Raw genomic sequence first — 27109 nt, forward strand, 5'->3', positions numbered from 1 at the left:
TATTCACCCAGTAAACCCCCTTCCCCCCAAAAAAACCAAATGGATAATGCTGGCCATATTTTGCCTTTCTGACATTTCCTTGGGAATCTGCAAGAACCTCCCTTTTCCCCTCCCCCAATAAGACCATTTAAGTGTGTGTTAAACAACTACAGAGTACTAAATAAAAAGTTTGGCCAAAACCAAAAAAAAAAAAAAAAAAAAAAAAGGGCTAGTTTCTTCATCCCACTCTAGACCCTCTGGGCATTCAACCCTATGTTGTCACTATAGTGCAAGTGCGGGTGGTGGCACTGCTCACACTGACAGCAAAACACACAACTCTTTTCTCCTTATATTTATATATTTTACAATTGATGTATAGATGGTCCCCAACTTATCATGGGTCAACTTATGGTTTTTCAACTTCACAGTGGTACAAAAGCATACCCATACAACCACTGTTTTTCAATTTCAATAGTGCCTTCAGTATTCTAACATAAAATAAGCATTGTGTTAGATGATTTTGACCAACTGTATGTTAATGTTCTGAGCAAGGTAGGCTAGGCTAAGTCATGATGTTTGGAAAAGTAAGTATATTAAATGCATTTTCAGCTTAAGATATTTTTAACTTACAATGAGTTTATCAGGATATAAACCCATCATAAGTTGAGTATATGAACTCTATAAGTCTTGTGTGATTACAGTTCTTCTTGCCTTTTAGGTACTTTTTTCTGCCTCATACAGGTCCTACCATCTGTTCACATGTGCCTGGCTGTCACATGCATGACATCAAAGTAATACAAGCAAAGGTCATGGTCCCTAGGTGTCCAGAAGGAAACTATAATCTGCTCAGAGCACAGAACACAGCATCAAATTTCCCATGGGTGAGACGAGCTTCCCAAGTTTTCAAAACCCAAGGAAGATGTGCTAGTGCCACTCCACTGGGTTCCTGAGAAACACCTTCCTCATTCTCAAGAGAGGGATTTTACTCTCCAAGCCCTTACAGTATATTTTATGTTATTAGCTGTTTACAATATCTGACAATCAGCAAAATTGATTCCTATTAAGGGGAAAGTCTATACAACGGAAATGTCGTGCTTTCAGTGGCAAATTCATTAGTGACTATTTGTGTCTTATGATTCCCGTTACCTCTCATCTGCAGAAACAGCAATAAGAATAATTGAATAATGAGGACCCTGCCATCTCAAAGTGCAATTGATTGAGTGAGTGACCCCTAGCAGGCACTCCTTTAGAGAGAAATGTGTCTAGTCTCATTGGAATTTTCTAATATTGCTTATCATTATTGTGGCTTGCAATGAATGGAAACAAAGAATTTCTAAATAAGTCTTCCTATTGCACAATTTTAAAAATTATTTCTGGGAATTCAATGCCAGGTAAACAAATTATCTTAAACAAGTTTCTAATCACTCAAAATTATTTTGTAATTCTACATTTTTTCTAATTCTCATTGTGAGAGGCAGGGAGCAGGAAAGTCTTCAAGATGAAAAAAGTAATAATCATTTTTCCATTAGTTTTTCCTAGTCATTTGTGCCTCTCATTCAGTTAAGTTTTCCCTAGTCATTTGTGCCTCTCATTCAGTTAAGTTTTCCCTACTAATTTCTATCTCCTCTTCTCCCATCTTTTCTGTTTCCCTGATGCCTGAGATTTCAAATCTGCTTCTTTCTTCTATACACCAGCATCTTCTACTTCTCCTGAACAGCCAAAAGTCATCAACACTTTTTATTGCTATTGTTCTTTCACTGACATTATTTAACAGACCTGTCGCCATATTGTAGTGAAGAAGACTCTGTGATCCTTGAAAAACTGATCTGCCATTTGTCACACCTTCTACTTGAATCCACCTTTGGATAAGTCTGATCGACTTACATGTTGCCTGTTTATTTTATACATTTTGGAAAGCCCTTCTCTCTTCTCAGAGAAAAGTCCTGTTGAAAAGAAACAAGGCTTAGACTTAGGCTATGGTTGTAACTTGGTAGTAGAGCATTTGCCTACCATGGGGGAGAAGGAGAAGGAGAGAAGGAGAGGAAGAAGAAGAGGGAAATGAAGAAGAAAAGAAAAAAGAACCCTGAAGCTCTGGGCATTCAAATTCTCTTTTTTTTTTTTTTTTTTTTAAGAAAAAGACATTCTTTTATCCATCAGGGATGTGTTTCAATACCTCCTGGGGATGCCTGACCATGTATAAAATGGAACTATATGTGTGCATATATATAAAATGTTTTATATATATATGTTAATATATATATAAAATGTTTTTTCCTATACACACATACTTATGATGTTCAATTTATAATAGTAGAACAATACACTATAATAAAAAGTTAAGTGAATGTGATCTCTTTCTCCACCTCTGTCTCTCTGTCATGCTGTCTCTCTCTTTCTCTCTCTCTCCCTCAATATCTTATTGTACTATACTCACCCTCCTTCTTGTGATGTTGTGAGATGATATAATGCCTACATGATGAAATGAAGTGAGAAGAGGTGAATGACAAGGGCATTGTGATGTAGGCTTAGGCTACTAAATACTTGAACTCAAGCATTATGATACTGCAACAGTCAACCTGGCATCCTAGATAGCTACACCAAGTGATTAACAGGCAGACAGCATATACCACACAGATACACTGAAAAAAGGGATGAGTCACATCCCAGGCAGACAGAGCGGGATGACACCAGATTTCATCATGCTACTCAAAATGGTGTACAATTTGAAACTTATGAATTGCTTATTTCTGGAATTTCACATTTAATATTTTTAGATCATATTTGACCTCAGGTAACTGAAACTGGATTGTATAACTACGGATAAGGAATGACGGCTGTGTACACACTTGATCACACACACACACAGAATAAACCCTTAAAGTTTTTGAATTTTAAAATTTATTCTAGTTTAAAAAACAATAAAAAATGCCGGAGAGGATTTTGGGGAAAAGGAATACTTTTACACTGTTGGTAGAACTGTAAATTAGTACAACCACTATGGAAATAAGTATGGAGGTTCCTCAAAAGATTAGGAACCACCACATGACCCATCTATACCACTCTTTGGTATTCATCCTAAATAATTAAAGTCATCATACTACAGTGATACATGTATACCCATGTTTACAGCAGCACTATTCACAATAGCCAAACTGTGGAATCAGCAGAGGTGTCAATAGTGGATGAATGGATAAAGGAAATGTGGTATATATACACAATGGAGTTCTATTCCGTCATAAATAAGAATGAAATTATGTCATTTGCAGGAAAATGGATAGATTGAGAACCATTATGTTAAGCAAAATATGCCAAACTCAGAAAGTAAGGATCATATGTTTTCTCTTATATGTGGAAGATAGAGAAGAAAAGGGAAAAAAGAAATGTGTTGGGGTATCTCATGAAAATCAAAGAGATCTGAGAGTAAAAGAAAGGAACCAGGGGAGGGAGGAGGAAAGGGAAAGGAAAATACCAGGAAATATTTGCCAAACTACATTGTTATATTGTGTGCATGTGTAAATATGTAACAATGAACCCCACCATTAGGTATAATTATAATGCACCAAAAAATATGGAAATAAATATCAATTCATCCTATTTTAGCCTAAGAATTTTTAAGTTCTCCAATAGAGTAAAGGAAGGGAATCAAGGGAAAGGGAGTTTAAAGGAAAGGGGAAACACTGGGGAATGAAATCCACCAAATTATACCATGCGCATGTGCAAATATATCACAATGAATCCCACTTTTTGTGTGATTATAATGCATCAATTAAAAATTAGACAAAGGAAGAGGATCTGAGGAAGAATGGGAAAGGGGAAGTACTAAGAAATAAAATGGAGCAAATTATGTGTGAATATATCACAATGAACTCCACTACTGTGTATAATTTTAATGCACTAATAAAAACATAATAAAAAATATTAAAAAGAATTTTTAGGTTCTCATTTTGTTACTATTTCATAGGCACTGACTGCTGATAAATGCATTCCTTCTATCCATTCCATCATAGGAATCCTAGCTAAATTATACTAAATGTTAACATGATAATCTACCTGTGTTTCCTTACAATCTTTCAAAATATTACCTTCCCATGGCAAACAAAATATTTTCCCTTATCAGAAGTTATAAAATGTTTGCCTTTCTAACTTTTATTAACTCCTTATATGAAGACCTTTTCCCTGAATAAAATATTTTTCCATGCCCTTTATCTTGAATATAAAGCAGTTTGCACAAACTGAGGCTTTAAGAAGCACCTTGCTCCCTGTACACCTGCACAGCATCTCCCCTTTGGTCCCCAGACCTTTCTCTCCATTTCTCTCTTGGCAGAATCAACTGTCATTGAGGATGTGGCCTGGACTTATTGAGGAAGATGGAGCGAAGCTGAGGAATTGTGCTGTTATTGCTGTACTGCTCAGAGCCCTGGGCAACTAGGCATTTCTACACATTGCAAAATAAACTTGATAAGAAGCCTCCAAGTCAGCAGTTGGCTTGGCCAGTCCCAGGGTGAGTGAGCCTCACATGGTACAGATCCTTGTTTCCCAGGATGAACCAGCTCTCAGTTACAGCGGTGGCTTATCCCTCTGGGGATAAGTCAAGCTCTTTTCTCTATTTTCTCCCATCACTGTCTGATCTTTTGATTGACTCACAGAGCCTGATCCTACCTTCCCAGAAACATGGAAGGGCCAGCAGAGGATCTTAAGCTGGTCGGACTTGCTACTTATACCTTGCCACCTCATTCAGCTCACCCTTGCATTTCCTCCTCTCTTCAGTCTTTGAGCGTCATTTTTCCCTTAAGTATTATTCTGCAATTGTTCCCATTTTTTATTTGTTCTAATTAGTTGTACATGACAATAGAATGCATATGCATTTTGATAAATCATACATAAATGGAGTGTGAGCTCTCATTTTTCTGATTGTACATATTGTAGGATCACATCAGTCATGCAGTCATATATGTACATGAGGTAATAATGTCTGTTTCACTCTACTATCCACATTTTTTAATGAGATGAAATTAATGTAACATCAAATGAACCATTTTAATGCATAAAATTCAGTGGCATTTAGTACATTCACAGTGTTTTGCAACTACTACACTTATCAAGTTCCAAGATAGTTTTATTACTCCAAATGAAACCCCTGTACACATCAAGCTGTCACTTCTACTTCTCTCTCCCACCAACTCCTGGCAACCACCAAGCTTCTTTCTGTCCCTTTGTATTTACCTATGTGGGATATTTCATATAAAGGGAATCATCCGGTATGTGATTTTTTTTTGAGACTAATTTCACTTAGCCTAATGTTTTGAGGTTCACCTATATCATAGCGGGAATCAGACATTCATTCTTTTTTATAACTGAATAATACTCCACTGTATGCACATACCATGATTTTATTTTAATTCATTCTTCCATGAGTGGGCATTTGCATTGTTTACACTGGCTATTGTGAATAGTGCTACTATGAATATGAAAGTACATGTATTTATTTGAGTCTCTGTTTTCAATTATTTGGGGCACATACTGAGGAACAGAATTCCTGGGCCATCTGGGAATTCTGTGTGTAATTTTTTGAGGAAGAGGCAAACTGTTTCCCAAACCAGAGTCATCATTTTACATTCCCAACCAGCAATGTTCAGGGCTCCAATTTCCCCACATTCCTGCCAACACCTGTCATTTTCAATTTTGTTGTTGTTTCTTAATTGTTATTATTATAACCATTCTAGTGGGTATGGAGTGGCATTTCATTGAGGTCTTGATCTGCATTTTCCTCATGATTAATGATAGTGTCTTCCATATTCTTCTTAGCCATTTATGTATCTTCTTTAAAGAAAGGTCTGTTCCAGTCCTTTGCCCCTTTTTAAATTGAATTATTTCTCCTTTGGTTTGAGTTGTAAGATTTCTTTGTTTTCTGGATACTAGACTCTTATCAAATATGTGATTTGCAAATATTTTTTCCACTATGCAGGTTGTCTTTTCACTTTCTTGACAATATCCTTTGAAGCAGGAAAATTTTTAATTTTGAAGAAGTCGAGTTTTTCTATTTCTTTTGGTGCTCATGCTTTTTTACTGTCTTCACAATTTTGTTTTTCCTGAATGCTCTATAGTTGGATCATGCAATATTTGGCCTTTTCAGACTGGTTTCTTTTAGACATGCTTTACTTCTTTTTACCCAAAGTACCTTAATATGTACCATGCACCTAGAAGGAAATTCGAAAATGTTTATCAAGCAGTTTACTATATATATTTGACTGAAAAGAAAGTTCTAGAATTTCCCAGCCATTTCAAACATTCTAAGACTGTTGTCATCATATTTCAGATTATATCCTAAGTTTCCCAAACCAACAATTGTTTCTCATTAGTCCCTTAGAAAAACCATAGTTTTACTATATATATATATATATATATAGTAAAGATATATATATAAGATATATGTATCTAATATATGTCTTACTACATAAATATATATATTCCTTACTATATAAATATATATATATATATTCCTTTCTGAGAAAGAAATAGTGCCTAGTCTTCTACTTGAGAATTTCCAGGGGTTTTTTTAATGAGAAAACTTGTCTTTAATGTTCAAAGGAGTTGGAATCACTAATCTTGTCCAATCCCCTTTTTCCTCAGTGAAAACAATCCAAAGTGGTAAACTGGCTTACCTAAGGTCAGAGGAACCTATAATGGTAGTGCTAGTATTAGACATAAAAATCTAGAGATTTATATATTTTTAATTTTTAAAAAAAATTTTTTACAGACTGCATTTTGATTCATTGTACTACAAATGGGGTACATCATTTCATTTCTATGGTTGTGCACGATGTAGATTCACACCATTCGTGTAATCATACATGTACACAGGGTAATGACATCTGTCTCATGCCACCATATTTCATACCCCCACTCCCTCTCATTTCCTTCTACATAATCTAAAGTTCCTTCATTCTTCTCTCACTCCCACCCCACCCCCATTATATATCATTCTCCACTAATCAGGGAAAACACTCGGTCTTTGGTTTGGGGGGATTGACTTGTTTTGTTTTGTTTTTATTGTTCTTTGGCCATTGAACAGCTCTGATCTTTTAAAAATAGAGACCTTTAGGTAGACCTTTCTCAGGCATAAATCATGAGAGGGAGGGAGTAACCTGAAAGTTTAATGTGTTATAATTGCTCTTGGATTGCTACACCTCCTCTGACTTATTATTCCCAAGCAAATGATACCATCTAAATCTTTCTGTGGGATTTATGGCTATACGTGCCAGGAAAGCAATTTATCTGGCTAAAATAATCCAATATAAATTTTCTAAGTACAAAACTTGGAGACACCAAGATGTCCTTCAGTAGGTGAATGGATACACTGCAGCCCATCAGAAAATGAATTATTATTCAGTGCTAAAGTGAAAAGACATGGGAAAAGCTTAAATACAAATTAATGAGTGAAAGAACCCAGTCTGAAGAGGATAAATACTGTGTGATTCCAACTATAGGATATTCTGGAAAAGGCAAAACTATGTTTAAAATAACAGTAGTACTATAAACTTCTAATAAAAAATAAATAAGTAAAATGAAATAATGGTTGTTGTCAGGGACTGGGGAGAGGGAGGGATGAATGGGCAGAGCACAGAGGATTCTTAGAGAAGTGACCTACTCTGTATGACACTATAATGGTGGATATATGTTAGCATACATTTTTGGGAATCCTCAGAATGCATGATATGGAGAGTGAACTCTAAAAAAAAAGAATTCATATAATAATATGCCAACACATTTTTATCAAGTATACAAATGTCTTGCTCCAGTGTGAGCTATTGATAATGGGGGAAAGTATGCATATGTAGGTGCAGGAGGTATATGGGAATTCCAAAATTGTTACTCAATTTTGTTGTGAACATAAATCTGCTCTAAAAAGTAAAGTCTAAAAAAAAAGTGGTGACAATGACAACAAAAAAGTATGAGATTTCGGACTTCAATAAGTCATTGGGTCACTTTTGATCAGAGGAAGAATTCCATTGGGAGGTAGAAATGTTTGGAGACAGGCTTCAGAAAGTTGCCTGGCCTTTGGAAAGCCATCTCTTATGCAATGCTAGTACACAGTGTTCCTCTCACCATGTGAAGATACAACAAGAAACCATCCAAGATAGAGCAGCCCTTTCCAGATACCAAATCTGCCAGTGCTTCAATCTTGGATTTCCCAGTTTAATTAGCCAATAAAAATACCACACACCCAGTTAGATTTGAACTTCAGGTGCTCAGTGAATAGGTTTTAGTCTCAAATATTGCATAGGAGATATTTATACCAAAAAATCATTCACTGTTGATCTGAAATTGAAATTGAACTGGGCATCTTATTTTCTCTGACGACAATATGTGTAGGGAAATTGTCATTTCACAAAATTGGGCCCCTTTTAATTCCCTATCTGGACACATGTTCCTCTACTGGGAAAGTTTCATGGAACAAACATGGTCTCAGAAAGGAAAACTCAAGAGATATTAGGGAAGAATGGGACTCCTCCTTGTCAGCCAGATCAGCTCTCCCATCCCAGGCAGCCAACTGAGTGAAGGTAGAATCCTCTCCTCCATTCACTGTTCAATTTGTGAAAGGTAGCTACATAAAAATGTGTACTGCTTTATGCCATAGATGAGTTCTGTAATGGAATATAAATGAAATCACATCTTAACTGGAAGAGAACATCATCATTTGAAACAACCCTTGAAATAAACACACACACATTCAAAACCCTACCTCTCTTGCTGTAAAAGACCCACTCTCTAATTAAAACTATGTTGCATTTCCATCATAGTTTTTCTGAAACTGATATGCGCATACACATACACATTCCCACACACGTATACACACAATCTTAATCACAGCCTGGCACAAGAGACCACAAATATTTTTAACTGTTTTCAATGAAAAAAACCTGCATTCCCTGCTCACAGCTCACTTCCACTAAGCATTCCAATGTCACCACCTGCTTCTGTTTAAGTAAAAAGTTGCCCAATTTTTCCCCCAAACTGGGTTCAATTTAATTATGACTTTTGTTTTAACCCACACCAGTTGGTGATTAAGACAACAACAGAAACCAAAAGAACCCTAGATTAAAAGTTTTTTGGAAACATTTTAAGAAGTTTCTTCATTTCCGTGTATCATTTGTCCCTGCAATCCAGCCAACTGTGACATTAAAGACTCTCCAGGGAAAATATCTCTGTTATGACCACTTAGAGATAAGTTAGTATTGTATTTTCCCTTTGGAAACTTGAAAGAATTCTCCAAGGTCTCTAGACACTTCAATCAGGGTCTGGCTCTTCCTGATTCCTTCTGAATTACATCAGAATCATCTAAAATTCCATGGCAAAGATTCAGTGGAAATGCCTTTATGCATGCAGCTGGTTAATGTTCATGGATTATTCATGAAGCACCACCATCCCAAATTGGTCTAAAGGAAACAACAGGACAAAGGGCTCAGCAACCAGCCTGACTAACTGGAAATCTGATCGGATGAAGTTAGTGTAGTCATCAGAACTAAGGCCCCCATCCGATCTGATTTCCGATGAGTTTCAGCTGAATCTGAGCAGTAAATACAAAGCAGCTGTCATTGCTGGTGCTACAATGGTAGTAGCCAAGGCCACTCAAAGACCCGTTCCTCTCAGATCTGCAACTCGTGAATGGTAAAGGACACTCATGACATGCCTTGAAAATTTCATGGACATGAGCTCAGCCACATGTCCTTTAATGAGTAGCTGGCTCCTTTTTAGAAGGAATAAAGACTGGGAACAAGACAGCATAAGCACACGTAAGGACAGATTCCCAAAATCACCTTGAAAGTCGTAAGAGCTGTCTCAAGGCAAGTGGCAAACCTAAGCATCAAAGACAGAATTTGATTCCTGGGTTCTGCCTTCTTCCAAATCCAAGATTGTTTTTCATGTTTTCTTTTTATAGAAGGAGGCTGAAGTTTGTAGAAAGGGGGATGGTCTTTATCAGAAGCATTACTGCAGTGTATACTCCTGGGGCCATAAAAAAAAAAAAAAAAGAGTATAGAGGTTTGGATCAGTACCCAAAAAACAACTCTTAAACCAGGGTCCAACATGGAAAAAGTCACTGAACACTAATACAGATGTTAACAGTTCCGAGTTCTCTTTAGCTAGAAGGCAGAGATGGAGAATTACCTGGGGAAGAAGACAGAACTAAGATAACCTAGAGAAGATAAGGACAAAAGAGGTATTCTTAAAGTAGGGAGTGATTAAAAATCACTCACGTTTCTCTCAGGAGTGTTTTCGGCACATGGTCAAACATAAAGATAACTCCCACCAGGCCCCCTTCACTGAAGTACTCTTGTCTCAGACACTGGAAGAGCCATCACTGCCAGCCCCTTTGGAGACTGCCTCTGGTGCAGAAAGTCACCTTGTCCAAGGCTATGCCCTTCCTGGGCAGTCACATCTGATCACTGATTCATCTCAGCCAAATTCAAGCAAATTACAAAGCACTAACCTATATCTAGAGTTCATGTGAGGTTGTCATGGGCCTTCATTCTGCCACATCTGATTCCTATTCCTCTCTTATGACACTCCCTTTCCCAAGGGCACTCCTTAATTAATGTCCCACGAACCATCCTCCATTGAAGGATCTACCTACCAGGAAACCCGACCCATGACACCATATATATCTTAGATTTCCTTAACAACTTCCTAGTGTAAACTTGCTAAATCTCTAGCTGAACCAGTGGGTGACACTCAGACAATTGATTTCTCATGACTGAAAATAATACACAGGAAACTTGGATCATCAATTTGTTGAGGCATTTGACAAAAGAACATGTGTGAGCTATTGGCACTAGGATAAACAATTGCCAAATAAAGAGGATCAGTGTGGAATATTTGATGAAGGAGACTTAGATTTTTGTTGTTGTTGTTTGGCTGTGTGAATCATGTGGCTGAAGCAACATGCTTAATAATGGCAATTCATCATAGATCTCTTTAATTAGAAGTCAAAATGAAGAATAGTAATGTACTATTTAAATTTTGTTTACCATGCGTCACTCTTTAGCTGCACTTGGGGAGAAGTCTGTGAACACAAACAAGGGCAGAACCTTCTCCCCTTTGATTTCCTTGTCCTTTCTTAGAAGTATTAATTTCAGAGTCAGCCCTGAATTCTGAGAAGCTCAGAAGCTGAGAAGCTCGCCCCCATCTACTTGGATCTCTTTAGCAGACTCCAGCTTCCTTGACCACCAAGCAATAGCCACAGCCACAGAAGAGGCAACACTCCATCTGTAAGCTTGAACCTGCTCTTGTCTCTTGGCCAGAACCTAGGCACAGGACCCTGTTTTCAAAGCAACAGGGACTCCTGAAGACTACTGGCAACAAGCTTAGCACCCCTCAAAGCAGAACAAACCTAGAATCTGAAGTGCTGCCTATGTTCAGATACTGGGATTATCAAAAGGAAACTGAGAAACTAGGACCAGCAAAAATGTGACACTTGTTCTTGAACCATTCAGGCATCTCTGGACTCAGCCCAGTCACCACCTGTCATTTTCACAAGGAAGCCTTTAGGACAAGATCTACTTTGAGCATTTTGTTTTAGGGATCATGTTTCTTCATTGTCTTTTCAACAAAGATGGTCTTCTTGACCATCCCAGAAGGACCAATATCAACCTGAGATGACACAACAGAACAGTTGCTCACAGCCACAGTCCTTTCTGTCAAAGGAGGGAGTGCAGAGCGGGGACTAGGGGGACCGTGAAAGAAGGTTATGGAGAACAAAAGTCAGAGCAGGAAATGCCAGATCAGATTTCTCTTCTGCTCCAGCTGGAACAACTGTGACCCCTGAACATCCAAGATAACAAAGGAGCCAGAGTAACAAAGAAGCCTGTCTACCAGGAAGATCACTGAAGAAAAATGAGTCAAACATGGTATAGGCATTTGGATGCCAGAGGCCAATTGTGGGCACTCTCTGGAAGGAGGTACTTCTGAATGATAGAAGCTCCTTCCCCTGCTTCTCAACTTCAGGATATATGAGCATAACTGAGAGTACTTATTTAAAAAGCTGATCATGAACACTGCTTCTAGAAATTCTGAGTATGGAATGAGAGCCAGGAATCTACTTTATTAGTTTATTTATGTTTAAAGATAGCCATTGATGATTCAGATGCATGAATCATAGTTGAGAAACAGCTCAGATCTACAGGGAGGAGTTTCTTCTCATAGTTTTGATATATTCTTTTCTCCCAGCAAGCCAGTCTGGGTTGTATGCCTAACAGGCAAGCATAAACTTCTAAGGAGTCTGGTAGAATTTGAACATAATCATTCTAAGGGGAGTGGATGAAAAGGAATGACTATCAGGCTTTGATGAAATGTTGGGAACTGTGTTAGCAGCTTCACCTACTCTTAGTTTATTTAATTCTTACAAGATCCCTGAGGAAAGAAGCACCTTAATTTTATAAATGAAGAGACTGAGGCTTTGAGAAGTGAAGCAGGTAATTTTCCAAGGATCACAGGGGTAGAGTAACAAAGCCAAGACAAACACAGGAAAAATCTGGCTCCGAAAGCAAATATGAACATAAGAATATGTAGGGCATTTAAAATCCCCATTCTCAATCTATTCCCTTGGAGAGTCCAGCTTGGTGTCTTTGTACTGGAGCCCTGTAATCTGTAACTTTGATGATTGACCTCCAGGTGACTTTTCCTTCCAAATTAGGAAAAGATCCTAGTAACCCTACTTTATCTCTCATAAAGTGCACATATTTTTTTTTACTCCCTCCCATTAGAGTTAGCTGCCTCAAAAAATTCATTTTTGCTTTTAGGGCAAAAGTGTTGCTTTTGAAAACCACTTGACAATATCCTCCAAAACTTGTCTTGAAAAAGAAATGTGTTGCTATTCAGCTGGTTTCCTTCCCTATATTGTTTCTTTTTATAGAGACAATCTTTGGATCAGGATAAAGGGATTTCAAAAGTCATGTAATAACATTTAAGGGTGGGCAACATTTTTTGCATGACTCTCAGTAATAAAAAACAGTAAGTGGTTGAAAAATGGCCACAGAATTAGAGCAACTGCTGGGTTCCATACAGAGATTAATTGCATGATGGGAGGATCAAGTTTCTACACTTCAACATCCCAATATTCTCTAGTTGTTCTCAAACTTTAGAATGTGTCAGAACAATGATTGCAGGGGAGGCTGTTAAAAATGCTTAAGTGGGTTCATAACGGGTCCTAATAACCTGCATTTTGTAAAAGCACCTCAGATTAGTCTGATGCAAATGCCTACAAACCACAATTTGAAAAAGCTTTGGTTCTTCTTAGAAGTAGGGAATAAATGAATGAGTGGATGGATTGATGGTTGGATAATAGATGGGTATCAGAATATCAATCTACAAAAATGGACCATAAGATTCAGTGGCAAACATTCCTATATTATCATCACTAGTTAGTAATCCTACTAATTAATAATTTGTTGATTCAGGAACAAAGTTGAATATAGAAGAGTTATGGCTGTGCACATCCTTGGGAGGAAAAATGTTGCTACCCTGTTAAGATATGGGATCTCTCACGCAGTAGTCTTGAAGAAGCTTCTCTGAAGCAAATCTGATTTTACTACCAATTTTCATGATAAAATTGGGCTGGACTCTAAAAGGAATTATAGTACCTCCAGAATATAATAAAGGAGCAGTGGATAAAACATTAAACATTTACAATTTGAAACTTTTGGTATTTGGATGGAAATAAAAAATTTAACCTTGCATTGTGTTATTATACAGTAAAAGAGAAAAATAGGTTCATTTTCTCAATAAATATGTGATAAAGTAAGCATCAAAAATCAAATGGGCTTTTCTTTTTTTTTTTTTGGGGGGGGGGGGGTGCTGGGGATCGAACCCAGGGCCTTGTGCTTACAAGGCAAGCAAAAAAAATTCATGTGCATTTAAAAAAAAAATTATTACATACAACTGTAATGCACCAATCAAAAAAGTGGAAGAAAATTTTAAAAAAAAATCAAATGGGGAATGAAGAAAGTATTTAATATAGGTTGTTTTCTCACACCATATACCAAAATAAATTCTAGATAGATTGTTTTTACTGAATCTTTTTTGTGGTTTTAAGGGGTTTTGTTTCCATTTTTTGTTTGTTTTATTTTGTTTTGATTTTCTTTCATTGCTGAGAATTGAACCTAGGGCCTCACACTTGCTAGGCAAGCACTCCATCACTGAGCCATATCCACAGCAGAAATAAGCTTTTAAAATTAGAGAAAATGCAAATAAAAAGTATTAGAGACTTCTCAAGATAGATAAAATATGAATGAAAATATGAGCTTCTTAAAGGTCATATTTTTCTTGTTCACTTCATAAATCCACAATGCCATTGCTAGTGTCCAATAAATGTGCCTATGAATTACTCAATATATTCAGTTTTAAGAGGACTTTACAACAAAGACAGTGAAAAAAATCACAAAATCTTTTAAAATAAATCAACAGATTTTAAAATAAATCATTAAAACTTATGAAAATAAAAATATATTAAAAGTCAGAAAACAAATCAGTGAAATATTGGCAGCATACATATGCACAGATAATGATTTAATAAATTTGCTACATAGAAAATTCATAGCAAAAACAAGTATTGTATACATGATGTACTCTGTACCCTTGTCACTTACTACTTGTGGGAATTTAATTGGAGACATTCTAGAAGACAATCTGATAAGATGCAACAAGTGCATTATGAATACTATTCATTCCAGTCATTTGTGCTAAAGATTCAACTAAAGCTAAGTCTGTGATAATGTATATGCTAGGCTGAATTAATGTTCAGGGCTTTTAATAGATGAAAATATTGGAAACATCCAAATGTTCATCAACATCAACAGGAAACCAGGTCCCAGACCACAATGAAACCCGAAGAAACCATTAAAGAGGGCTGGGTTAGGGTTAGGGATTGGGGCAAGAATGGAGGAAGGAAGGACTGTACAGAGGGAAAAGAGGGGTGGGAGAGGTGGGGGAAGGGAAAAAATAACAGAATGACTCAAACAACATTACCCTATGTAAATTTATGATTACACAAATGGTATGCCTTTACTCCATGTACAAACAGAGAAACAACATGTATTCCATTTGTTTACAATTTAAAAAAAAAAAAAAGAGGGCTGGGGATGTTGCTCAGTTGGTAGAGCGCTTGCTTTGCATGCACAAGGCCCTGGGTTCAATCCCAAACACCATCAAAAAAATAATAAAATAAAATAAAAGAATTGAATGTTGAGATAGGAAGTTCACAAGTTCAAGGCCATCTCAGCAACTTAACTCCTGAAAAGCAAAAGTCAAAGATCGAACATCAGATTAAAATACAAATGGAAGACTGGGTGCAGTGGCACTCCCCTGTAATCCTAGTGGCTCAGACTAAAGCAGTAGGATCTCAAGTTTGAGGCCAGCCTCAGCAGCAACTTTGTGAAACCCTCAGCAATTTAGTGAGACACTGTCTCAAAAAAGAAAAAGGGATGAGGATGTAGCTCAGAAGTAAAGCACCCCTGGGTTCAATCCCAGTACTCCCCCCAAAAAAATTGTGCCTGGTTTTCATATGAGAAGTTTTGGATGTAAATAAAATAATTCAAACTAAAAACAGCATGTTTGTGCAATACTGTGAATATACATAATACCACAAAAATGGATACTCAAAAATGGTTAAAATGGTAAACTTTGTGTTATATATGTTTTATAATTTTAAATCCAGTATGTTTGATTAGAGTTTTCATAAACATTAAGAAAAATATTTATTCATGAAATAATATTATTAAGGAAAATATTCTCTGAGTTGTAAAATTATGGATGATTTTAACTTCTTGATTCATTGATGAATGTCTTAATTTTTATAGGGTATATATATATATATAGTTTTCAATTATTTTACTTATTAATGTTATCATTAGTAAAAATAATAAAACTTCTACTTTGGAAAACAAGTTTACTCCACAGATAGTGAAATTGAGCAGAGGAAAAATTATAGACATTTCAAAATAAATAATAATGTTTATGAGAACATGTTCAACATTAACAATTATCAAACTTAAGTATACAAAGTGAAAATAAATGCCATTTTCAAATATCAGCTTAGCAACTTTTGGATTATTTTATTTTCTTTTAAGAAATACCTAATGCTGGTAAAGTGTGCTTTGAATTACTGGTGCCTTCCAATTACTACACATATGAAATACAATCATCAATTAATACCTATCTCATCCTACCCATTTGCTTTACTCCATCAATTCCGGGGTCCTCCCCTGATGTGAATGCTATAAGAGCCCCCTCTTCTCTCCCTCACACCTACAGGAAGCATCAGTCCAAGCTGTTGTCCTTCATCCATCTAAAGCTGCTCTCTCACCTGCCTTACCCTTCACTCTCCATTCCAGCCCTGGGTTTTCTCACCTTTGATGCCATGGTTCCTTTTCGTACGTATGGTCTCTTCTAATTGCTCAGATTGAATTAGTAATCTTCCAATTACTCACTTGTGTATCTCATGAGGCATGGCGAACCCTAATTAACACAGCTGAAATATCGTTATAATCCTCTATTTTCTTTGAATTTATTGTTTTCTACTAAATCAGTTTGTGTCTCAAAACCACTACTCCCTGTGATGTGCCATGCTTCACTAACAGATTCACTTTACATGATAATTCATATTTTCAAATTAATATTGTTTTGATTTCCAAATTAACCTTATTTGCAGGAGTCCTTATGCACCTCAAACCAGTTACACACAGATAATGCATAACTATATTCAGACATGTCACATGGGAATGGAATTAAGGATGGAAATAAATTTATTACTCTCCTAAGTCCTATCTAAGACCGATAAAATTCAGCAAGACCCCAAGGCCAACACATTTCATTGTGTGTTTTTTTTTTTTTTTCCTACTTAAACTGTTTTGCTTACAGGACATAAAATGGACAGAGCTGTTCCTTCAAAACATGGCCAGTAACCCTTAACCTGACCTTTATCAAATATACAAGGAAATGAAGGGACAATTAATAATTTAAGGAAGAGTGTCTATTATTGATGTATTCAAACCTTTAGTTTTGGAAAATCTCTGTATTTTATATGAAAAGTTGAAAATGTATCCCTTTATTGAGAAAAAAAAGACTCATTAAACCCTTTTTTTCTCTGTCCACTTTTTTCTCTGTCATGAGTTTAGCCTAATGAGAAACTGGCCAAACCTATCTTGATTTCTCAAGGGTATCACAATCGCTTCATTTGTTCATCCACAAACATCTACTGAGTCTTTCTCTTGAGCCAATCATCGGTATACAATAGGTGGCTATGCCTTTTGGTCACACTAGCAATGACAAAGTCCAGATTTCCTCTCCATACTGAAAATTTTTGAGGCTGGTTTTCACACATTGTAAGGAGGAAAATCTAATGGGTTTTAAGACTATAGGCTTTAAATCTTATTTTTAGCAGCATTCAATACAACTAAGTATTCCTTCTCTACACTTTTCTCTACCCTCTAAAATATGAGACTCTCCTGGTTTTGTTCTCTCTCACTGGTGGCTCCATCTTGGTTTCCTTGACTGGCTCTTCTTCTTGTTCTTGACCTCTAGCTATTGGACTTCCTGTGGGCTGCTCAGTCCCAGGCCCCTATTCCTCCATGCTTCCTCCACTCTTTTCCTAAAGTCACTACCTCTATCCCCATGGATTAAATAGCCCTTTATGTAGTGACAATTCCTCATCATTTATTTTCTACTCAAAACCTTCTGCTGACCTCCAGGCTAGCATATCCTTTTTACATGCCATTTTGAGTTTCCTAGACATCCACGCTTGGGCCTGTCCCAGCTAACTCCTGGCTCCATCCTCCCCCACCATGATTCTTTCTCCCAGGGTTGAGATTCACAAGCAGCTAGAAAAAAAATAATACAGAGAGATACCATATACCCTTTACCCACTTTTCCCCAATGGCAACATCTTATGAAACTATAGTATAATATCAGATAGATATTGACATTGATATAACCCAACCCCACAGGATACCTCAGTTTTACATGTGCTCGCGTGTGTGTGTGTGTGTGTGTGTGTGTGTGTGTGTGTTTCTATGAAACCTTATCAAGTGTCTATCACATGATCAAAATACAGAACGGTTTCATCATCTCACAAATCCCTTGTATTATTCTTTTTGTTCTTTTGCAACCTACTCTAACCCCCTTCCCACTTCCTAATGCCAAACACTAATCTGATCTCCCATCTCTGCTTTCTCATATGATTTATTATGTAAATTCAATCATACAGTACATAGCTTTTGAAGATTGGCTTTGTTCATACACTAAGCATAATTCTCTTCAGATTCATCTAGATTGTTGCATATATCAGTCCTTTTCCCTGCCTCTGAATTCCTGAGTAGTAGTACCACAGCTTGTTTAACCCTTTAAACATTGAACAACATCTGCATTGCTTCTTCTTTTTAACTATTAAAAATAAAACTACTATGAATGGTCAGGTACAAGTTTTATGTGAACAAAAGTACTCATTTCTCAAGAATGCAATTTCTAAATCTTATGACAGCTGGGTGTTCAGCTTAATAAGAAACTGCCAAACTTTCCTGCAGAGTAGCAGTAACATTTCATATTCCCAATACCTCATCAATTTAAGTACTCTCTCTCCCTTGGTTTGAAGTCTTTCAGATCCAGGAAAGCATTGTTTGCCTGAGATGCACATCCCAGCATTCCCAAGACCTGTACGGTCACCTGTTGGTTAACTAAATTTCTCTGAACTGCACTTTGTGAGAATCAATTTACAGATTTGTAATATTGTTAGATTATTAAGAGTGAACTTCATCTACTAAGGCTTTACTTCTCTATTAGTCTTTCCCACTCTGTAGAACTAAAGGATGCTTTCCTGGGTTTGTGATCCTAAAGCAAGACCAGGTAAGAGTCTGGGGGGAACACTGCCTTGAATTTCTCCATCCCTCTGGTAGGACCATCAGTGACTTCAGTGGTTTTTTTCTTTACACAATTCCTAGGAGCCCGAGCCCTTCTGCCACTTTTGACTTTTCCTTTGCTAACTAAAGTCATTTCAATATTTCCTTGGCAAACATTTTCCCCGCTTAGCCCTTCAAAAACTACCCCAGACAATACGATTGTGTAAGAGAATGAAGAATCATTGGAATTTTGACTATCCTGAGTTCAGTGCTCTGATTAGGGATCCAGGGCAATCCTAGGATCACTAAATGCTTAGTGCAATGGGCAGGGATCATCTGAGGTCCAGTATTTGTTGGTGTTCTTGGAAGAAGCTATCTTTTCTCCTCCACATGCTTGAAGTTCTTGGAAGTTCACAAAGAGGCTCCTCAATCCCGATGCGTTAACTCTTTATACCAAGAACAAGATCTGACATATTGTGAACAAACATGACTAGAAAGCATCATGATCACCTTTCCCAAAAAGAAAAATGCCTCATCTCACAATATATCCATGCAGATTTGTCTTTATGTTCAAAGATAAACTCAATCACAGTTTTATCAAGATCACACCCAAGTATTCCATATTGACTCCATCAGGCACAAAGTCATGGAATCTGGAATAGGCTGAGAAAGGGAAGGGGAGAAACATTATTAACATGATGTGGACAGTCCTGTTACTTCCCACATGCTGGTTCTTTCTTCTTATCACTCCTTTTTCCCCCTTTCTCAGTCATTCTACTGTGCAAATTGTCTTCAATCTCAGTCTCATCTTTTTCCCATGCATATTGATGCTATAGGCACAACAGACCTTCTTAGGTTTTCCCCCAATCCTCCCAGGGACCACCAAGTAATACCCCAACCTCAACACCACCCTCACCCAAGACACACCTAGCCCTATGTTCACTGGATAATGACTATATTTTTCAGAATAGAAAAAATTCATTGTTTTCACAAAAATATTTCTTGCCCTGGGGCTCCTCAGTGCAGACCGGCAGGGCAAGCAGGCCTGGAGGGAGTTTTCATGTCCCTGGCTTTAAACCTGGTTTCCAATCAGTTACTGAAGAGTGACCTGAGTGCTACCTGAAGGTACATAAAAGATTTCTTACCCAAGTCTGAAGATGTAATATCTCACTTCCATTCCCAGCACTACAGGCCCATTCATCTGCCTTTCCTTGAGCTCTGGCATCACCCTGTGGGAAAAACAAGAACAGAAAAGAGACTGTGCTACTGGCCACCATCATCTGCCTAGGTCTATAGTACCCAACAGGAAATAGAAATAGCAAGGTTACTACACAGATGTTCACCCTCTATATTGTTCTTTCAGATAGAGACTCACTGGGTTGGCATAGAAAGGAAAGCAGGTCAAAAATTTAAAAAAAAAAAAAAAAAGTTTTAGAAGAAAAAATTTAAAAATCCTTCACATCAACACTGCATGGGACAGACAAACCTCGCTTGTGCTTTGCATTTTACTCATGGGTCACCATTTAGAACCTTTTGGTTTTATACCACTAGAATGTATTATATATGATTTAGAGTGCTCAAAAAATGCTTATGGTTTTATATTTAAAAATAAAAATTTATAAGAATCAATTAAAAAAGAAAAAAGAAAAAGAAAGGCAGGTCACTAATGACAACATTTATTTGGTAGCAAGAGGTAAACAGGGCCAGAGCAACCTCCCTGACAGTTTTGCCACCTACAGACCCAGAGAAATGAAAGTTCTGGAAATAACTTACAGTCACTTGTGGACAAGCAGACCCTACTTTTGCTCTGACTCTCAGAAGCTACAGGGACAAACCAGAACAGGTGAATAGGCTATGGCAGCCTCTCTTGTCTTAGAACCCTGTGTACCATGTGCACCAGATATGAAGCCAGCTCTTCTGTGGTGACCTTTGTCTGCACAGCTAGTCCCTGGTGGCAAGTATCCTTGCTTCTAGGGGTTCTTCATCATAGAATCCTCTGGCTTAGTCTGTTTAGGATTTTATAACAGAATACCACAGGAGGAGTGGTTTATGAACAATGGAGATTAATATATCATAATTCCAGAGGCTGGAAGTCCAAGATCAAGTCTATGGAAGATGCTAGTAAGAGTCCAGTTCTTACTTCATAGAAGGTGTCTTCTCACGATGTTCTCACATGGTAGAAGGACTAAGGGAACATTCTGGGGTCTTTTTTATGAGTATTAATCCCATTCAAGAGGGCTCCTCCTTCATGATCTAATCACCTCCCAGAGTCCCTGTTTCCAAATGCCTTGGGGATTAGATTTTAACATAGAAGTTTTACAGGGACAGAAATATTTGGTCAATAGCATCCCTTTTTGAATTATTCAGGTTTCTTTCTTCCCACCAACAATATAAAATCTCCTCCCGCTCTTACACAAACAATTCAGCTCTCCCATGTCCCTATACTCCAGTCCACATACCTAAAGCTATCTTGATTTGGAGCATTTCTCATAATTCAACCTCAGAAGAAGCTGCAGTTATGCATAACGATACCTTTGTTTTGAATCACACTGATGGCTATTTCCTCTATGTAGTTTCCTGGTGTTTGTTTTTGTTTTCTCTCTTACTTTTAAACTTTTTACCAAAGTCTTCATTATATTCTCAACATTTAAGAATATAACTAATAAGGTTATTCATTTGATGACATAAATGCATATAATTTATGAGGTGAGTGTGTATTCTATCTCCCCATATTACCTAGGAATATAAACATGATTTTCATTTTGATGAATCTAATTTATTTGTTCTTGTCTTGCCTCTGCTTTTAGTGCCATATCTAAGAAATCACTGCTGAATCTGTGAATGCAGGATGTCTTTCCACTTATTTGTTCTTTGATTGATTTTGGCAGCCTTTAGTTGTTACCACACTTCAAGTTTTTTATGCACATTATAAATATGGCATAAGGAATTCCACTATTACATGTAATTATAATGTACCAACACAATTTTTAAAGAGTTTTCTGTATATAAAATTCTCAGGAAGGACAAAAAAATAAACTAGTAATAAGTGTCACAGGGCTGGGTGTGGAAGATAAAAACAGCAGATGGAGGCCTTTTCATACTCATTGTACCTCTGTTTTCCTTTCATGCCTGCATTTTGTGAATCAGAGCCACAAACTGCATGAGGTGAACATGGCACCTGGGGCTCAGGTGCTGGCCCTGCCCTTGCATGAACCTAAGAGTAAGTACCTTCTCAAGTTTTGTGCTCCAGACCCTCTCCTGGGACCCTGCCCTTGATAAATGGCTTGCCTCTAATCCTCATCTCAGGGTCTGCTGCAGGGAAGCCTGCCCAAAGACACCCTATACTCTCTGCCAACATGTCACATCCTTGTAGACATGTCCCTTGACAACTCTTCTGGTAAGTAGGGGACCTCAACCATCTCCTGTTCTACTCCATCATAAAATGCTGTTTCTTCCCTCAATAGAAATTATCTGGATTTCTAATTGTTTACTTACTGTTTCTCTCACACAGGTTGTATCCTCCATATTTGTCCTAGCATAGTTTCCAGCCTATGATAAGCACTTAAAGTACATCTGTTAAAAAAAAAAAAAAAAGGAATAGATGGATAGATGGATGGAAGGACAGAGGGAGAGACTTTATTTTCCAAGTGTCAAAACAAAGTTCCAAGTTATTTTCCAAGCGTCAAAAAAAAGTTTTTTATGCTGAGAAAGTTGAGATTTTAAATTCAAACATCATTATAAAAGCTTGATAAATAAGATAATGCATGTCAAAACATATTTTAAAGGTGTATTTAGACCCAGGACTCTAAGGGAAAATATTATTTCTGAAGATCACTTCTTACTGTCAAATCAACCTAACTCATCTGGATCTGATTTAGTTGGATCGTCTTGCTGCTTTTTATTTTCCTTTTTTTCACTGAAAATATTCCTACATTTCCATTATGTCATGTATTTTGTAACCATAGCTTAAATATCTGGTTTCTTCAAAAATCTCTGGGCCAGCAAATCTGTTTTGCCTCAGATAAGCCCAAGATTTGTAACATAATTATATAATTTATGCACTTGGGACCTCCTTTTTCCTGCCTTCCCCTTATACAGAGAAAACTCTCTACAAGTTTCCAGGACACTGAGATTCTTTTTTCCAAAATATTATGCAAATACTAAAGATGCCTTTCCTCCTCAAGGTCCTATAAATGTTTTCAGACATTGGAGATTCCCACAATATTCCTTTGTAGCACGAGCCAGAGATTTGAAAGAGGAATGGAGGCAATGAGCCCAGACCCCAGGAGCCAAATGCATGTAGGGAAAATCTCAGAGGGTGAAGCCTCCAATAGAAGCAGCTCCTTCCAGCATGTAAGAAACTTTGCTGGCTCCTGAGCCCACAGAAAGGTGACCAATGGGACTCTTGTACATGAGTGTTTTTGTATAGCTGTGTGCCCTCCACCAAAGTAACTTTTGCTCAGATGTTTAAAGGTTTGCTCTTGGAACAGAGATTGATAAACATTTTCTATAAAGTATCAGATCAGAAATATTATAGACTTTTTGGTTTACATATGGTCTCTTTTGTATCTTTTTTATTTGGGTTTGTGTTCTTTTTTAATAACATGAAAAACTGATCCCTGAATTGCTGGCTATACTAAACAAGTCACAGGCCAGATTTGACACATGGGCCATAGTCTAGTGAACTGTGATCTACAAGATGCAAGAAAGAGAGGAGTTTATCTGTGCTTCTTGTGGTTTCCTTTTTGATCCCCTGTCCAAGTCTTATTCTCTGACTTCCAGTTTATTGGAATAAACCTCCTAACTGTCTCTACCTAATATTACTACTTTGGCCTGTTCCAGACCCTGCACAGAACCTCACTGAACAATCCTTTGAAGTAGAGATAGAAAAATTGAGATGTAGACTAAATAACCTCCCAAGATCATACTGAGTCAAGAACCAAAATTAAGCCTGATTCTAAATCCCTCCTTTGCTCTTTCCACTAAACCTGACAGTACCAGATTTCCCTATTTCCAATTTACTACCAATCCATTATACATCACTTTACTCAATTCATCTCCTATACATCAGTTTGATAATGTTTGATCATGACCTTCCCCTTGTTCCACTTGGAATTCATGGTACTGCCCCATGTTTTCCATATGACAGTTCATTCAATTTCTTCTTTTTTTTTTTACCCAGGAAATGCTTGGAATCCTTCAGTGGCTCTTCAATACTTACCAAATATAGTGAAAGCTCCACCACTTAGCTCTTTTTTTTTTTTTTTCAATTTGTTCCTATTAGCTATATTAGCTCTTAATTTGCCCTCAGCTTAACTTCTTAGCTTTACTCACATGCCCCCTATGGTTCTTATCTGTGGGTGAGACTGAGTTATCCTATACCTTCTCTCCATGGCACTTTCCTATTGCCCACATGGCCATTTCCCACTGCCATGTTTTCCTTCATTCCATCCTCTTCCTCCTCACACCTCCACATACAATCATCCTTTGGTGTCTGTGGAGGATTGGTTCCAGGACCCAGTGATTATCAAAATCCTTAGATGCTCAAGCTTCTTGTATAAAATGGCATTCTATTTGCATGTAACCTATGCACATATCCTCCAGTACCCTTTAAATAATCTTTAGGTTACTTATAATACTGAATACAATGTAAATGCTATGGAAATAGTTGTTATACTGTATTATTTATGGAGTAATGACAAGAATAAAAAGTCTGAACATGTTGAATACAAATGCTGTTTTTTTCCCTAATATTTTCAATCCAGGTTGACTAAACCCATGTAGAATAATCTGCAGATACAAACAACCAAATATATCTCCCTTCTGTTCATCCCCTTTGTCTTCTTCAGGAAGCCTGTGCTATGGACCCTCTACTTCCAGATAGAAATGATGAGCTCCACTTAGCACCAGTATGGCCCTTTGCTTGCAACTGTATTCTGGGAATTAAACTTGGGGAGACAGAGGCATGGCATGGTCATCTGGTACCCGACTCTTGGAGGTGGGGAAGCCCAGCAACCCTCACCTGGGTTTGGTGATGTTCTGTTGTCTTGTAACACTGTCCCTCACTAGCACCTGCCAGCAATAGAACACTCAGTGTCTCCAGAACTTGGCCTATGTTTTGTTTGATAGTCTGTTGTTTGTCTTAAGAGCATAATTATGCTTTAGCTAGAGTTTCCACTAAAGAAAGCTTCCCAACATTCACTATTCAATCTTGATCTTATAAGTTGGAGCCTTGACTTTGGTTAGTACTGAAACTGCCTTCTCATATCCTATCTTCATTCAGGTCTTCAGCTTTCTGGACAACTCCTAGACTCATACACACCATTCTATTTACATTTTTAATGTACCTCGTACTTGGCACACTATTTTCAAATGTATTCTCACAGTCAATCTTCTTTTATAACAAATCCTGTGAAGCCAGTGACATATCCTCAGTTTATTCATCTATAAACTGGAAGAAGTTAATGAGCTTGTACAAGGGTCACAGTGTGTCCTTACTGAGCTCCAGCATTGCCTCTAAATACCATCTTGGGGATAATAAATGGTAGCTCCATACCTATACATGTGAACTTACTTCTACACATTGATAAAAATGCCTATAACCACAAGATAAAGTAGAGACAGAAGGGGAAGAAAAAAAGGGCAAAAAATATCTAAAGGCATTTCTCTCCCAGGAACTACTTTCCAATTTCTACAAGGCTCAAACACTTTATGATATGAAAGAAATTTTCTTTCCCTAATGTGTGTAACATCATCTGCCTCTGCAGGCATGCCTTTGCCTCACCCTAACTTATAATGCAAAAATTTCATTTCTGAATCTGCTGCACCAAAAAGCCTTAGGAAAGGAAAAATACCTAAGGGAGTATGCAGGTGCACAGGGGTGTGTATGTGCACACATAAGTAGCTATATAAATATATTTAATAGTTCTGGGAAAGCCATGCAAAGTAATTGTCACAGGGTATTGATTACATATATCAAGTGTAAAACAGGAGAAGATGGGCTATTAAAAAGAAAACACCCATGTTTAAATGGGGAGGAAGGTAAACAAGAATGAGATGGAAACTGAAATTACTTAAATGCTTATTCAGACCCACCAGCAAGAAATGAGACATGTCTGAGGTTAGCAGAATTGGTGTGAATGGCCTTGTTGTCATAGTTTCCAGCTAAGAACTTACCTTCAGGCAAATCATAAGCAATTTAAAACCTGGGCTCAGCTTATCCTGAATCAAAATTAAGTTTATAAATTTTGTCTTTGGGGAAATTTTCTCATATCACTTCATGTTGTTTCATTCATCCATCCATTCATTCATTCATTCATGCATTCAAGAAGCATTTCTTGAGTTCCTGCTATAAGCCACACAGTCTGGTAGATGCTATTACTGGCAGAGAGCTAATCAAGTAGTAGAGATTGGGCCTCACGGAGCATAATAGAAGTGGCAGCTCCTATTTGTGAAGTGCTCCCAATATGCCATTAATTATCCCATTAATATGCACCAATACCCCATGCAGTAAGGTTCTTATTCTGAAAACTGTGGAATTGAGGGTGCTCAGGAATTTTCCCAACATCCTGCTGAGTGCCCTCTGCCTGGGGTCCAGGCTTCATGTGCTCTGCTGTACCACAGCAGTTTCACACAAATCTCATGTGAGCCATAAATTTAATTTTAAATTTCTTAGTGACCACATTTGAAAAGAGGTAAAAGAAACAAGGGAAAATAATTTTAGTTATGAATTGTTTAACCCAATATATCATAAATTACTACTCCATCAACATAAGTACAAGTTATTGCAATATTTCACAATTTTTTCAGCTCCAAAATCCATGTATAGTCTACATGTACAAACATCTTATCTGGACAGGCCACCTTTCCAGTGCTCAGTGACAACCTGAGGCTAATGTCAACTGTATCAGACAAAAGCCTTTTCTCCTGCATTTACATCAGTTCCTGTGTGGGTACAGGGGAAAATGACCAAAGAATAAGGAAAGGGTCAGTCTCTGTGAGGGTACAGAGAGAAGCTTGATTACTCCCCCATGGGTTAGGACACTGGGAAAAGACGCCTTCAGAGAAAAATTGACTATTGTGCCAGACCTTAAAAACAAGGAGGGAACAGATGAGAGCAGAGGAAAATCATCCCAGGCTGGGGATGATCCCAGGCCAAAGCAGAGGGAGAGGGGCTGGAAAGCCCAGGCTGTGAACATGAATGTCAACACCAGTTCACATTGCCTGGAGCATGGCATCATGGAAGA

General features: G+C 37.4%; 1 protein-coding gene across 1 annotated transcript in view; it reads right to left on the reverse strand.

The window, feature by feature from the left end:
- The window catches only part of LOC306644927 (uncharacterized protein), a gene marked incomplete at its 5' end in the record, with an annotated part of 264439 nt that overhangs the window by 101869 nt on the left and 135461 nt on the right, over positions 1-27109 (reverse strand). The window contains one exon of the mRNA XM_079112171.1: positions 20009-20092. Coding sequence (XP_078968297.1) covers positions 20009-20092 — 84 coding nt within the window. The remainder of the gene's footprint in view (positions 1-20008; positions 20093-27109) is intronic.

The sequence above is a fragment of the Sciurus vulgaris genome (genome assembly GCF_902686455.1).
Source record: "Sciurus vulgaris genome assembly, chromosome: 15".
NCBI classification, from domain to species: domain Eukaryota; kingdom Metazoa; phylum Chordata; class Mammalia; order Rodentia; family Sciuridae; genus Sciurus; species Sciurus vulgaris.